Raw genomic sequence first — 14,980 nt, forward strand, 5'->3', positions numbered from 1 at the left:
GTTAGCCTGGCTAGCAGGAAAATGGAGTTCCCTGATTGTTAATGCTTTATTGCTTATTCTTTCAGTGTGTTTTAAAACCTAGATTCCAGTGTTTACTTTTATTTCGCCTATTGACATGCTGTTTAATGTTTGCTGTATACTCCGTATCATGTAAATTTTGCTTTTTAAGATAACTGGGAGTGGGTATGGGATAGTGGTGTGACCAAACGTTGCTCCCCATGAGATGCCTTAAAAAGTGGATGTGAGTCAAACCGGCCTAAGTTGGCTCAAGAGTAGAGACACTCCTCTTAGCGTGTGATCAGAGAAGTATTTGTGCTGTCAACTTCAAACAAGACTGGGAGGAGACTGGCTGATGCTAATGTGCAGTCCATATTGATTGTTCAACTACCTTGGTTATAATGAAATGAGCTTTTGCATTATGGTGCCAGGCAGACAGAGTGTTCGCGCTCTCTTAGGGAAAGGGTTACAGCAGATTTGATGAAGGCACTTCAGATGATGAAAGCCATGGTGGAAACTGATTTAGATTTTCTGGTGCAGGGAAAAAAAAAAAGCCCTCAGTGTCACCCAGTCCATCACATTTCTTCTCCATCAAAAGTGCTACTACACTTCTTTGAAGTGCTGGTATGACTCATCATTGCTAATAAGGTATAGAATAAGATAATGAAAAAAGTATACTTTACACGGCACATGGGCAGAAAGGTATTATACTGTGGGAAGCGATTAAACACTGTAGCATCTTTATACCCTGAAACAAGTATTAACTGGTTGCAAAGGCTTTTGCAACTTGCTATTTTTCCCCATACTCATGTTCCTAAGAGATTGTTAGGCACCAGTTGTCACAGAGTGGTTGAATAAACTTCAGAAAGAAAAGGAAAGTTGGCTAAGCAGAAATGGATCAAGGGAAGCATAAGAAGAATCAACAACAGAACAGCTTGTGCTCAGCTGGATTAGGGAACACAGTTAAATACAACATAAACAGTAGCAAACATGGGATCAAAAGTTTAGTTAGAAGAGGTGTTGTGGCTCTATTGACGTGTCAGTGACATGGGGAAAGACAAAAACAAGTAAGACAATGTGAGCTGGGACAGTATGGCAAGAGAAAGATTTGGTCCCCTGATCTGCAGGTGATTTCTTCCTGCATTTTTTCCCAATTTATTCCTCTGTGTTATCTGTACTTTAAAAAAAAATGTCAGCTGGAGAAGCTTGCTTGCTTTTCTTGCTTGCTGTTGTTGAATTACTAATTACTGCAGATTTAATTATGGTCACGGTGCTCAAACCTTTCAGGCAGCTATTTGTTTGTGTTAAATCCAAGGAGTGAGAGCATTAACCAATTCTCCTCGTGACTGGGCTGGAGTGGAAGACATAATTCTTTCTGTGGGGAAGAAACAGCCTTGCTTTGGAAGCATGGAGCAAAGCAACAGTGTTAACCTGAATCTCCTCAGGTTTTTATTCCGGAGACCTGGAAGGCTCAAACACAGGACGTATGTGGCTTAGGTAGGAATCATCTTTGATCTGGTACAAATCTGTAACTAGATACTTTTTCCTCTAGTATGGTAGAAGTCTGTAGCTACGATACATATTTATTCATTTGCCCCATATTTATTTTTCTGTTCATTTATATAATCCCCATAAATGTCTTATGTTTTCCTTGAGATTGGCTCTTTTTAGATTTACTTTTCACAACTTCTTCCTGCCAAGGACTTGCTGGATTCCTTTTTATACCCTGATGTTTGAGCTACAAAGACTTACCTGATTCAGTGGCCATGCAGAGCTTTTTACTCTATATCAGATCATATAACACCTTTTAATGGGGTATATTTTCCAGCTTTCTGATAAGTATTTTTCAAGGCTTAGTTTGATCTTTGAAAAGCACTTTGAGATATTTGCATAGAGGGTGCTATGTATCAGTAGTCACTGTAGTCACTGTAATGGAGAAAAGCCCCTCCTGAAGTCAGGAAGCATCCTGGCATCTGTACCACAGTGCTGTGCTGGGACACATAGCTATATTCTGTGGATGTGTGAAGTATGTCTACAACTAAACATATTCCAAATAACATATATGAAGTCTATATATGTATATAAGGATAGTAATTTGCACATCCTTTGTGTACTTCCACTTCATCATAAGCTTTCTTTATGTTCTTAGAGACTATTGAAAACAAATCTATTTTTCTGTCAGCAATTCCTGTACAAAAAAGAGGTTCTGCCTTCATTTTCCTTAATGGCTTGATCAGCTCTCCTACCTTCTCTTCTCATTTGAGATCATCTTTACAGACATTTTTGTACTACTGTTCACAAATCTCTCCAGAATATTTGGGTGATCAGTAACATTTGAGTTGAAGTGCCTGTCTGGGTACTTGATTCTCAATATACAAAATTAGAGATGGCCTCATCATTTAGATCTGTTCCAGCTGAAACAATTTTACACCACAGGTAAATTTTTTCAGCTCATTCACCTATATTCTAGATCATTAATAAATATTCATCTGCACCAATGAACCTCTTAGCACCCCACCCTTAATGTTACACTATGTTGAAATTTGACCATTTAATCTTAATTTAATCTTCATTAATTTTGGGAAGATTTGGACTGGAAATTAGGAAGCATTTCTTTACAGAACGGGTTGTTAGGTGTTGAAATGGGCTGCCCAGGGAGGTGGTGGAGTCCCCATCCCTGGAGGTGTTTAAGAGTCGTGTTGACACAGCTCTGAGGGATATGGTGTAGTTGGGGACTGTCAGTGTTAGGCTAATGGTTGGACTAGATGATCTTCAAGGTCTTTTCCAACCTTGATGATTCTGTGATTCTGTAATCCATGAAAAGGTCTCTATCAGTCACTCTCATTACTTAATTTCCTTGACAGCCTTCCATCAGGGTATTTGTGTATCAGTCAGTGTCAGATCATGGTGTATGGTTGGAGAGGAGTGAGTCAAACTCTAAGAAGTTTGATGAAGCAAGGAGTTAAAGCCAATTAAACAATTTAGCCACTTATTATTAATTTTGAAAAGTTGTCTTAGAAATTCTTAACATAGTTAAACAATAGAGATAACCTTGTATTTAAAAGAAAGAAGATATATGAAAGCTCTTTTGACTCTGTGAATGCCACAGAAACTATCTCAAAAAAAATTGGTTTAATAATATTGCTAGTTTCATGAAGAAAAAAACCATCTTGAGCAAGATGCAAGTTACTGAGCCTCAGAGTCTGTCTTTCATCAGAACGAGTGGATGATAATGTTTCTGACTAAGTGTGAAATAATTGACTTCAGCCTTGCATTCCAGGTTCCAACCTGTCAGGCTTTCAGTCAGGATTTACAGTCAGAGATCCTCCTCCTTGTGATGAATGGTCCAAGGGAGAAGACAAATATAGCCTAAACCCAATCTGTAACTCTTCAATGACAGATCCATGTCAAGGTTTTGGAACAATCTCTTGGTGTCAGTGGGTGCTGCTGCTTCTTAGGAAAGAGTCATTAGATCTAGGCTAAGGTACGCATATGTGAATACCATAAATACAAGGAGAGAACTGTCCCTGGGCTCCTGGAGAATGCAAGCGAAATTAGGGCGGTTTGTGCAGGATTGTGGGATAATCTTGATTAGTGAAGCAGAGAATATTTTGCCACTTTTGTGCATTAGTCTTTTGTTTATGAGAAAAACTGATGTTGGCTCTATTTGGTGTATAGCATCAGTGCATTGCCTACTACGAGTTTTCCTTGTTGTAAGTAATAAGAGAGTGTACAAAGATGAAATGGTTAACAGAAATTAAATGTGAGCTGTCAAACTGATGAGACTGGTTCTGTCAGAAGATGACACTCTTTTGGTTTGGATTTTTTTGTCTAAATGGCTGCTCAGAATCTCAGTATGTTATTGCACAGTGCATGCATAGAACAAAAAGACTTGCCCCCTTCACCTTCACCCCAAAAGCCTGGAAGAGCTGTCTTCACTTCCCCAACTTATTTGGCATCTTCATAATCTCCATTAAGGATGTCTAGATCATTCCCTAGTTTGTAGAACTTTCTTTTTTTATGTTGAATACAGCATAATCTTGAAATAAATATCTTTGTATGGCTCTTGTGTCTGAAAACACTGCTGCAGGTGTCAGTCACAAAGTACCACATAGAGTTAAAGTCTCTGTACTAGTTTGTCACATAATTTTGGAACTACTTTTTTGGCGCAATATGAAAAGTATTCTCTATATTGAATATAAGATTTACTGCATATAAGGTAACTAAGACTGGGTAAAAAGTTCTTGTGGTATATATAGAAAAACTCTTTTCCATACTTTCTTTAATGCCTGGATCAACAACAGTATCTGAACTGACACTGAGAATAGGGGCTGGACGTGAATTTGGTAGATGTATGTTCTGAAAAGCAGGTCAGTAAGAAACTGAACTGGCAGCCTGGAGTGAAAATGTTAATGCATAAATAAATAAGGGAATTGACTGTTTGAGTAATCAGAAAATATAATGTTCTAATTCTTGCTTTGCATAACTAACAGGCAATTAACTTTCATTGACTCATGATGTGAAAAGTGATCGAGAGATGTAGTTTACTTTGGTAACAGTCTGTCAGTTGGGAAGAATGTTTTTCTTGACAGTTAATTAGGGGTTAAATGAGCTGAATAAAATTGGTAATTTTTGCTGCATTTTCCACTTAGTATAACAGCTATGAAGCATTTTTCCTTACATTAGTTGTAACAACTGGCTTTAACTGATTAGCCCTGTTGGAAGAACTGTTTTTGATTGAAAAAGATGTCATTTTGGTATTCTCGAGATCTGCAAAAATGGCTGGTGCATCTAGAACCTGGATCAAAGTATTTTTATCTATTGACTTTGATAGATTTGGTTCTGCTCTTAGGTGAACTGCTCCTCTTAGGGAAGTATGTGCTTGATCTGATTGTGCAACAGCTTAGATGGTGAAGGGAGCAGCAGCAGCTCATACCTCCAGAATGTGGTACCTGCCTGTATCTATGGAGAACTACATTGCACCACAGGAGTGTTACCTCAGCTCCTGCAGACCAAGAAGGCATCACCTCACAGCAGATCTGTAAAGCCACAGACACAGATTCCAGTTGTTCACAGTTTTGGAAGAGTAATTGCTCTTCAAATCACCAGGCCCACCAGGAGATATCGTCCTGCTCTCGCTCGCTGAGGGTGGTATCAGTCCATTTGGTGCTCATTGACACTAAACGATGGAAAAAAAAAAAAAATAGCTGGGAGAAAAGTGAGCACTCCCTGAGCAGTGGGAATAGGGAAAAGGGTCAATCAACCCTGAAAGTATTTAAAATGAGCTCTAACTCATAGTAAGGCCTCGAGTAACAACAGTTGTGGTTAAATTGGTGCATATCACTAAGTACCACAGTGTGGTTCCTGAAAGGAATGGGCATATTTCTCTTGAGACTGGGGAAAAAGCAAGGGTGGGGAGGATTGCTGTGGAAAATGGTTACATAAAACAAACATGGCTACAGGTTTGGACTTTTTTTGTTGTTTTTTTTGGGGGGGGGGGGTTTGAGCTGTTTCTCTTCATAAGCTCAGGAACTTAAATTATTTCAATAGCACAATGGTTTTCAATCATTTTTCATTTGTGGATTCACTTCCTCCCACACCTTCTCCCTCCCTCCCATACAGCTTAAGCTCTTATTTAATGATCTTTAGTCTATAAGAGGCTTGATTTTATGGCCAGCTTGTAAGTAGCTCTTGAATGTAGGTTAAAATATACCATGTCTCTCCAAATGAAAACTTCAACCATGGCTCTAACACAATTAGCTTGAAGAGTATTGATGCAGGTAACTGCTTGGAGTTTTTGTCGTGGTATAGAAACTAGTCCGTGTTTTGATGGGGAAGGGTGTTTTTGGAGGTGAATAATCAGGCTCTTGGGAAAACAAGGTAATAGTTCATCATCTGCAATAGAGGTGGAGAATTCATCTACTGGAGCACTGCTGGCTGTGACCATCTTACAGTGGAAGCACACTGATGAAAGCAGCTTTTCACAGCCCCTCGAAAAGTGCTGTGCTATTACACTTGTGATACTTCGAAGTTTATGATTGTGCTGAAGTCCTAGAGTGAACTGTCTTCAAAATTTTAGATCAAGAGAGAAATGCTAGAACATCAACAGGAAATAAAACATTTTTATTGAATATCTGTGTAATATGTATGTTATTTTAACGACAATTGGAAAACTACTGTGGGAAGTCACTACACAAAGTGAAACAAAATATAAACCACCTCATCAAAAATGAAGGTAAAATACGGCTAAAGTTGTCAGCTCGCGGGCCACGAGCGATATGGCAGGATAAAACACCCCAAACATTTCTACAAGATACAGAGAAAACCCACACAGAGAAACACTCAAGCAGGCAGTAAATATACACAAAGGCAACTAGGATCTTTCTACAGCATCAGATTCTAATACTTCACACAGCTTTGTCAGAAAGGTACATGTGGCTTCTTTGAGGATGAAAATGTCATCTTGGTCACATGGCAGGTTCGGTCTCCGAGAATCATCACACCTTACAAACCAGTTCTGTGGTGACGTTCAGTCTGGCAGTGTAGGAAGAGAAAGCATTAAGAATACCTTAACACAATGAGTCAGTCCTGGCAGTTTGAACCTGCAGCTATCCTGAATGAACAACTGAAAGCTGGAGACCATGAAGCTCTTATGCTGGAAAGCTGACTGTCTACTTCTCTTTGGTGGGGTTTGGTCCTTAAGGTTAAGATTTTAAAGTATTCCAGCTTGATGCTTTGCATGTATGCGCCTGTTTCTATCAAAAGATGTCTCGCTTGTGTTTTTTCCGTGTTTCGTGTAAAAAAGAAAGAAAATGGGTCTTGCTATTCTCACTTTTGGAGGTGGGGAGAGATCCAGACTTCTGTTCTCCTCCCGCTTCTTTGCTGCTTCTTTTACCCTCAGTGTACTGAGCACATTGGTGCTTGGCCACCACTGCACCAACCTCTCAGACTGTCACACCTCTCCCAGAAGCAGAGCCTTGAGGGAGGCTGTGGAATTTAGTTTTCAGTACAGAGTTCTCTGACTACATTCATCTTTGTTTTCAATAACTTCTGTTAGATACAATTGATAAGAACGTTAATGGTTAATTCTCATGCCGCCCTCCAAAAGGTATAGCATTTCCACATTTCTGGGGTAGTTTGCATTGCTGAAAATAATGAACTCTTCAAAGCATTATAAATATATTCACAGCTTGGAAAGATAAGCAAGGGGCCTCAAAGGACGGTACATGAGATAGAAGTGATGCCCTAAATGACTTGATGAGATGGTACAAGCTGAGATGACATGCTGGCTAGCTGTAAGATGACTATCTACAATAAAGCGACGGGGAGCGAGGGCAAGGGAGGTTGCAAATGTAGAGTATTGCACAGGGCTTGACAAAATGCTGTGTGGTCAACCCATTCAATATAGCATCCTTGTCCCCTGCATAGCTCTCCAGTTCTAAATTGGTCCGTAATAACTAGAACTGCTTGTGCTATGCGTTCCTTCGGCAGTGCAGTAAAAGGGAATGGCAGTATTATTACAATATCACTACGGAATAAATTGATTGCTATCCACTGAGAAAACTACATTTCTAAGCACACACGGCAGTCACAGTGATACACAGAGCAGTCTTTCAAGACTCTTATGGAATGACTAATAGCTTCATAATAGTGCCATTTACTACATAATAACATTGAAAACATTTAAAAACTCCTCCTGAAACGAGCATCTAGTATACAGAAGAGGTTGCTTCAGTTTTCTAGAACTTGTTCTTTGTTTTCACTTTTTTTTAAAGGACAAATTAAAACTTAAGTATAAATAGTATATAAAAGGTCACTAGCTGTTCTCTTTTGGCTTACTCTGAAGTGCATTTAGAACTATGGCTAAATTTTGTCATCTTCTGATGGGATTACAATACTGTCTGTTTACCATGAAACTATTTTGTATAATAAACTCACACGGCTGTGTCTAAAAAATATTCTGCATTCCTTCTAATCTGAGTATAATAAAATATTTTGTTACAAAGTCTAATGTGCAAACTTATTATAATGTGAAATTGTGGATGGAATTCACAGTATGCTAATTTTGTATAAAGGTGATAATGGAGAGCTACTCTTGTTTTCATGGCAGCATTTTGCTGCTGCTGCGTCTCCCCCCCTCCCTTCCCCCCCTCCCTGCACAACCTCTGCAATGGTCTTACTTTGTATGTTAGATGAAATCGTTGCCCCCTATGGAACTGCTTCCTCAACTTTCAATCTAAAGCCATTTCAGTCTGTTATGTGTTTGCTTTGGAATATATACAAAAAAAATGATACCCTGGCTTCTGGCTACATCTCCTTGAGGTCAGCCATGGAGCTGCTCAGATCATGCTAAGTTGCCTGTGAAAGACGTCTACCCAATTGGATTTGCCCCTCCAAGATTCACTGTGGACGCATAGCATGTTATTAGGATGGTCCAGTTGAAAGCTCAGATTTAAGTTGTCCTTTAAGATGTCAGTGTAACACTACTAGTGCCTTACAAGTTGGAATTTTTTTTCTGGAATGCAGACGATACAATAGTTACCCTATAATATATTATCAGCTCTCCTATATCTCAGTCAATTTACATAATTTAAAATAGAACATCTTATTAAAAACATCTAGTTATACACAGATTAGGAAACGCTTACAACATACAAATACACAAACTAGAAATAAATTCTCAGCATACTGGTGTATATATACAACTGTGTGATACAATAAATAATTTCTGTCATGCTCTATCTACACATCATATTGCTTAAAAGAAGAGTAGATTGGGGGGGCAGTGGTGAAATGAAGCGCCTTTAGAGGGCTCTCTACATTTAAATTTGTGCAAATTAAAACAGGAATTTAAAAGTACAGCTGATCTGTGTCAGGAACACATGGCTGGAAATGAAAGGACCCATATTACTGAGGTATTTACAGATACTGGCTAAAGAGCACTATGTGGGCAAATGCAGAAAGGCTTCTTCTTCTTTTTTCTTCTTCATAATTTAATTTACTTCTTGACTGCCAGCATGGCATCTACCTCCTCCTCGGGCTGTAAGGTGTGCCACTGGGCAATGGGCCGCCGGGGGTTGGCCAACATGTCTGACCAATGCCGCAGCTCCGCTCCGGTGCTGTTGTAGCCCACAAAGACTTTCCCGATGGCATCGTTCTTGCCAATCTTGTCATAGTCCAAAACAGTCACAACAATTTGCACTTTCTACAATGAGACAGAGAAAGACCAGTGAGCATGACAGTAAGGGGAAGGTGGGCAGGGATGAATCTTGGGACAGACAACGACAGTGGAGACTCCATGAAGGGGGTGTGTGACAGCTGGAGTGGGTTCCCCCAGCAAGAAGCAAATTCAAACTTTTGTCTTTGCTTCTTGTGAGCCTTTCAAATAAAATTAAGTTCACAACCTCCCTGTTACCTTGAAACTTGACCTCTTGCATCGAAGAGCTTCATATGGGATTTGAGGTAGATTTTTTTTTTTCCTTTAACAGATTAATAACATATGGATTTTTTTTGTTGTTACTGAAGACTTAGACTGTTAGATGTCTGTAGAGCTAAAATGGAGATTTTAAGGTAAGCTAATTCAAAAGTAGTGCAATTTAACACATCATTATTGTTTAAGTAAATAAGTTAGCAGCTTAAATTCAGAAATGGCTCTACCCCAAGTTAACGTTTGTAATGTCATAGTCTATGCTGTTAATTGCTCTTCTGCTTCTAAACAACTCTCACCCATCCATCCAGCATGCTAATGAGTTATTTTCAGATAAATTCAGTAGATAGCCCTTATGGTTACTATATACATACACACACACATATGTACTCGTACACATCACGTGTAGGTATGTATGTACAGTGTGTATATTCTATATATTTATAAAGGCATCTAGAAAACAGACTGCATGCTCAGCAGAGTTGGAAAGAAGTATAAACCTCCCTGTCTCGGGGCTCTGAGACACTGGCGCTGCCTATGACTGAGCCGGTGTTGGAGTGCCACTTCTGCTGTAGAAACGGTGACCTCTGGCAAAGAGGGTTAAACTATTCCCACAAAATCTGCATGAGCCCATCTGTCACAGCTCATAGACAATTTTCCATTCACTTAGACTGGGGCACACTGGGAGGTGATGTTCAAGCCAGGCATTTGTGTATGCATTTGCGTGCACATACATATATTCCTCTCCTTCAGGTCATTAATATTTGTTGAAAGAGCACAAACAGCTAGTCCTTCACTGGAGTGGTGCTCTTCCCCAACAGCACCTAAGACGTTAACAGTCTTGGGCTGATTTTAGTAAACTGTAAACACTTTTCCTTAGAGAGCTTTATTTTAAAAGACGAACATACAGTTATTTTCCTGATTCCTTTCTATCCCATGATAAATACACACACCTCCCTATTACAGTGTGAGTTTCCTGAATTGAAGGAAGAAATGCCCTGAAACACATTTCTTCCAGAAAAATATTTTACTCTCAAGAATCAGGTTTTTATATTTAGGGCTTTAAATACATGTACAATCTGGATTTCTTACTAGAATGATTAATTTCAGTGCTTGTAATAGGATTATCTTTTAAAAGTAACTGACTCTTTTAAGCATATCTGCAAGACCAGGCTCATGAGGTCTATTTTATAAAGGCCATTCCCTTACAAGATTGTACAATTCACTGAGCCAGAGAAGGAGATGATTCCAACAGGCATTAAAGTATTTATATAGCTGTTGATGACAAAAGTGTACATCAAACTCAAGACTCACTCTCTCCCCAGAGCACTCACAATAAAAGGCAATATCCTGAAGCAAGTATTTCTAGATGCCAAAATGATGTTTCAGTGGTGCTGTTTACAATCACTTTTAATGTTGATGGTACCTCCCCAAATGAACATTTATGTTTTAGATGCAGGGTACAATCACAGATATAAAAAGTAAGCATGTGACTATTATTTTATAGTACAAAAATAACTTGCCTGATGTACCTAGAAACTTGGGAGCTAGTTATTATTGGATTTTTTTTGCGTTTGTGTTAATCATAAGACAACAATCAGCACTGTAAACAAAAGACCCTTTTCCTTGCTCTGTAGAGATGTAAGAACAGCTAGCTCAGATCATTAACTCTGAGAAGATTTTCACCTCATGGTCTCTGGCTTAAACCTACAGAGAAATGTGAGCATCTCTTTGCTTTTGTACCATATATTAAAGGAAGAGCTGCAATGCCAAACCCAAGAGGTGCTAGTAGGAAGCACCACCTCTGCTAATAAACACTTGGATTAACAGTTTTGTTGGTGTGATTAAGCATTCTTTGGACTGAAAGGGCCTGGAGTTGTTGCTACCTTCAAAGGCAGTCTGTCTTGCATGTGGCAAAACACATGCTTGATCTGCCTCTAGCAACAGGATTTGACTTCCCAGGGGTGTTCTCTCATTACCCTGAAAGACATCGCTTTCCTTCCCTTAAGAGCCAGAATCCATAGTCACTATTAATTTGTTGAAAATGTTAATGTTTGTCCCACTTTAAATTACATAGATGTACTACAGTGCTTTCCCTCTGTGAGCTCTCTTGTCTTTGCTCTCCAACAGTCAAAAAACTTGTATAACCATTATTTTTTGACTGTGAAAGTTTGCTTAATGACTTTTACATGAATTACCCAAAAGTCACAGTGATTACCATATTAAGCCTAAATAACATTTAAAATGTTTCTATTTTTCTATTGATGAATTTTTCTATTGATGAAATCACTTCAGTAACCATAATGAAATAACTTCTAAATATAGTCTTTTATAACTACAAAATACATTGGCATATGACCAAAGTCCATAATTACAGATTTTAAATTGCGGCTATATACCGAAAGTAAATAGCTATAAAGTCATCCTAATAAACTTACACACACACACACACACACACCCCCCGTCCCCCCAAGCAAAAATTTAACAGCTAAACCACAATACTTTTTAAAGGGCCTACATCCACCTTACAAAACTGATTTAGGTTTAGAAGGCAAAATGGCCAAGTACCTACAGAATGCACCTAACCATGCCAAAGCTCCGATCTGATAACTTGGAGGTGCCCATTCCAGTTCCTCAGTCCTGACCCTATTTGGAAATCAAGATGTTTGTTGTCTAAATTGCCAGAGAGGCTCGATCTGATTCATCATTTTTTGCCTCTGGGTCTTTGATGCTTGTTACGAGATCCTTCACAAGCACACGGAGCAGCTTTCATTAAAATCAGTGGGAATTAGGCCCCACTGGATTTCCCACTTTTTGATTCCTAGAGTCCATAGACACCTGCTCATGCTGTGGGGCATGAAGAAACTAAATGGGCTAGTCATGCCTCCAAGTCACTATTCCTACTGCCTCACCTTGTCTAGTTTTATTATATTTGTTGCTACCAAGTCAATAAAAATCAAGCACACAGCTTTAGCTGAAATGTAGGCCTTGGCTCCTGGGCTTCTCTCCAGAGCAGCTGCTATCAAAATCCAAGATACAGAGTCTCGAAACCCATACCATGCTCTCATCTAATCAAGAGTGGGCTCCCAATTTGGCCCAGGCCATTTAAACCCATTTAAAGTACAAGTAGCATGGCACCTAACTCATACTTAGATCTCTCTTACAAGCCACAAAATGATGTATTCTCAGACTGTTTTAATTATGGTCATTCAAACTGGGATGCTCCTGAAAGTACTCTTTCCATGCTCAGCTCCACAGAGAAAGGCTATTGTCTTGCTTAACATCTCCATGGTCACAGGGCTTCACGGGCGGGTGGGAAGCCAGCATGCAGTTCTTCTCTCTTCTGAGGATATTGAAACCAATACATCTTCCCTGCCAATGAATGCTCTAACAAGTGAGCAAAATAATGAAATAGTTTAACACTAATGGTTAAGGCTTTAAAAAAAAATGGAGGAGGCCTGTACCAACTGATCTTTATGTGGTTTACATTACCTAGATCAGACCAGAGACCAAAGTCTCTCCCTTTCCAAGTGAACCACTCAACTAACAGGTGATCTTATGCTCTGTGGCCAACCATATACTTATTATTTATGCAGAAATGAGTGTTGCACTCCCAACACATGCCATAGGCACAGGCTATGAGTATTTGCTTACAACATTGAAGATACAGGTTTAAATTCACTTAGGGAGGAGAGTGAATTGGATGCAGATTTCCCACATGCCTACTGAGATGTTTAAGAAGAGCTTATCTCTTGTGAGAAAAGTGTAGTTAACATCAGAAGAAGTTAAACCTCACTCTCACGAGTGAGAGATGACTTGCCTCCTAGCAGTCCAAAGGTAGGTAACTGAGTCCCTGAAAAAAATGACACTATGCCTTGTCCTGGTATTTCCCTCTGCTAATGTAGGTTACTTCAAGCTCACTGTGCTGACTTCTGAGGCCCCTAATGTTAGGCACTGAACTCTCCAGGAGTAGCACCTGGACAATTGCTGGAGCTCCCCTGAGGTGCCAAGAAAACAGGTACTGCAGTATTGACCCCTGAGATTCTCAAATGTCTTTTTCCAAGGGATGTACTAATCACAGAAAAAGTTTTCATGGTGTGGTGAAAAAAAGTTGTGATTATGTGCTTTACTTAGGAGGGATGCTGCAGTGTTTTCAACAAACAGGATGGATAAATGCATAGGGACTACAAATTTAACTGACGAAGCCAATTTATTGTTTCAAAAATTTTGAGGAAAATTGCTATATATGCTTTTTCTTTTATCCCTATACTTTTTTGCTGGCACATTCCTTCGTTATCTCCCTGTGGATTTTTTTTTTTTTCAGAATCCATTTCTCTTAACAGAAAATGTCAGTTATTCATTTCTCACTGATGAATCAAAGCTTCATAAGTACTGTGCATTTTATCATTTCTCTCTTGAAGCAGTCACACTCATCTAATGTAGCACAGGGCTGGCACCTAGGTGCTAATGAAGGCATACACACGTGATAATTAACAAGATTCCTGTTAAATATTTATAAGGGCTGAGAAACGGAATGCAGAGGGAAGACAAAACACTGACATTACCTGAATTTGTTCGAATGGTACTTCAAAGCTGAAAGACTCGTTGTAGTAGGGATTCAGAGTGTTCTTTTTAATTGTAGTCTTTTTCTTCTTCAGCCTCTTACCGTTCTGCATCAGATGGATCTTCACATAGGGATCTAAGTAATCAAGAGAAGAAGTAGAGCTCAGTGTGTTATCTACAGATTTTAATCCCACAAATTTAAGACTCGACAAAAAAAAGAAAAACCTTTAACAACAAACAGCTTGTATTTAAATCAAAGTCCTAATTTCCACTACAGAAAAACTCCTGTACAATTGCAGAGTGTTCCTGATGGAAAAAGGTACAAAGCATTTATTGCATTATCTCCTTAACACTGTGAGGGAGTGGTAAATTCCCACCTAACTTTGTTCTGTAGCTCATTAACCACCGTGGAAAGGTTTTTACTTTAACATTATGTATTGGCTGCCAACATTTCTTGGCAACAGGGCTGTGGGGTGGTTCTCCCAAGAGCCATGAGTGCTGCCAAATGCACACATGGTGGGAGAGGGCTCTGCGATTCTTCAGCATCTCTTCACATCGCTCCGTGGGCAGGAGCTGCACTGTGGTTTTCCCATCATCTGATCTAGGCAGTGGGCTGCAACTGACACAGCGCAGTGTCCGTGGGTCTAGCACATGGCCAGATTGCATGGCAGGAAGGAACTTTGCCCTTAAATACCAGTTCTCTATCTTAGTGCTACATGCAGCCAGAGTAAGGTGCAGGCCATGGCATCAGTATAAATTATGATTGTATTTGCTATTCTTTACTGAATTCCCACTGTTTTGTATGACTTCTGGTGGCTAAGGAACAGAACTGCTTTGGAACCTTATCAGGTATTCCTCATGCAAGCAAAACTCTCATGGATGTTACTGCCATGAAGTGGTATCTCAGTGGTTATACTTCCAATGGAAGTTTTGCCTGCTTAAAAGAATAGTGCTGTCAGTCCTTAATCTGTTACAAGAGCCATGTTCCCATTT

The 14,980-nt window shown here is 39.4% G+C and overlaps 1 protein-coding gene across 7 annotated transcripts in view; it reads right to left on the reverse strand.

Moving 5' to 3' along the window:
- Positions 1-6,101: 6,101 nt before the first annotated feature.
- SYT1 (synaptotagmin 1) overlaps positions 6,102-14,980 on the reverse strand; it is a 364,737-nt gene continuing 355,858 nt past the window's right edge. For all 7 annotated transcript variants that reach the window (XM_074827158.1, XM_074827161.1, XM_074827162.1 and 4 more), the window contains 2 exons: positions 13,990-14,123; positions 6,102-9,202 (listed from right to left, as the gene is read on the reverse strand). In XM_074827158.1, the coding sequence (XP_074683259.1) occupies positions 8,996-9,202; positions 13,990-14,123 (341 nt within the window). In that variant the 3' untranslated portion in view covers positions 6,102-8,995. The remainder of the gene's footprint in view (positions 9,203-13,989; positions 14,124-14,980) is intronic.

The sequence above is a fragment of the Strix aluco genome, chromosome 5, assembly GCF_031877795.1.
Source record: "Strix aluco isolate bStrAlu1 chromosome 5, bStrAlu1.hap1, whole genome shotgun sequence".
NCBI classification, from domain to species: Eukaryota; Metazoa; Chordata; class Aves; order Strigiformes; family Strigidae; genus Strix; species Strix aluco.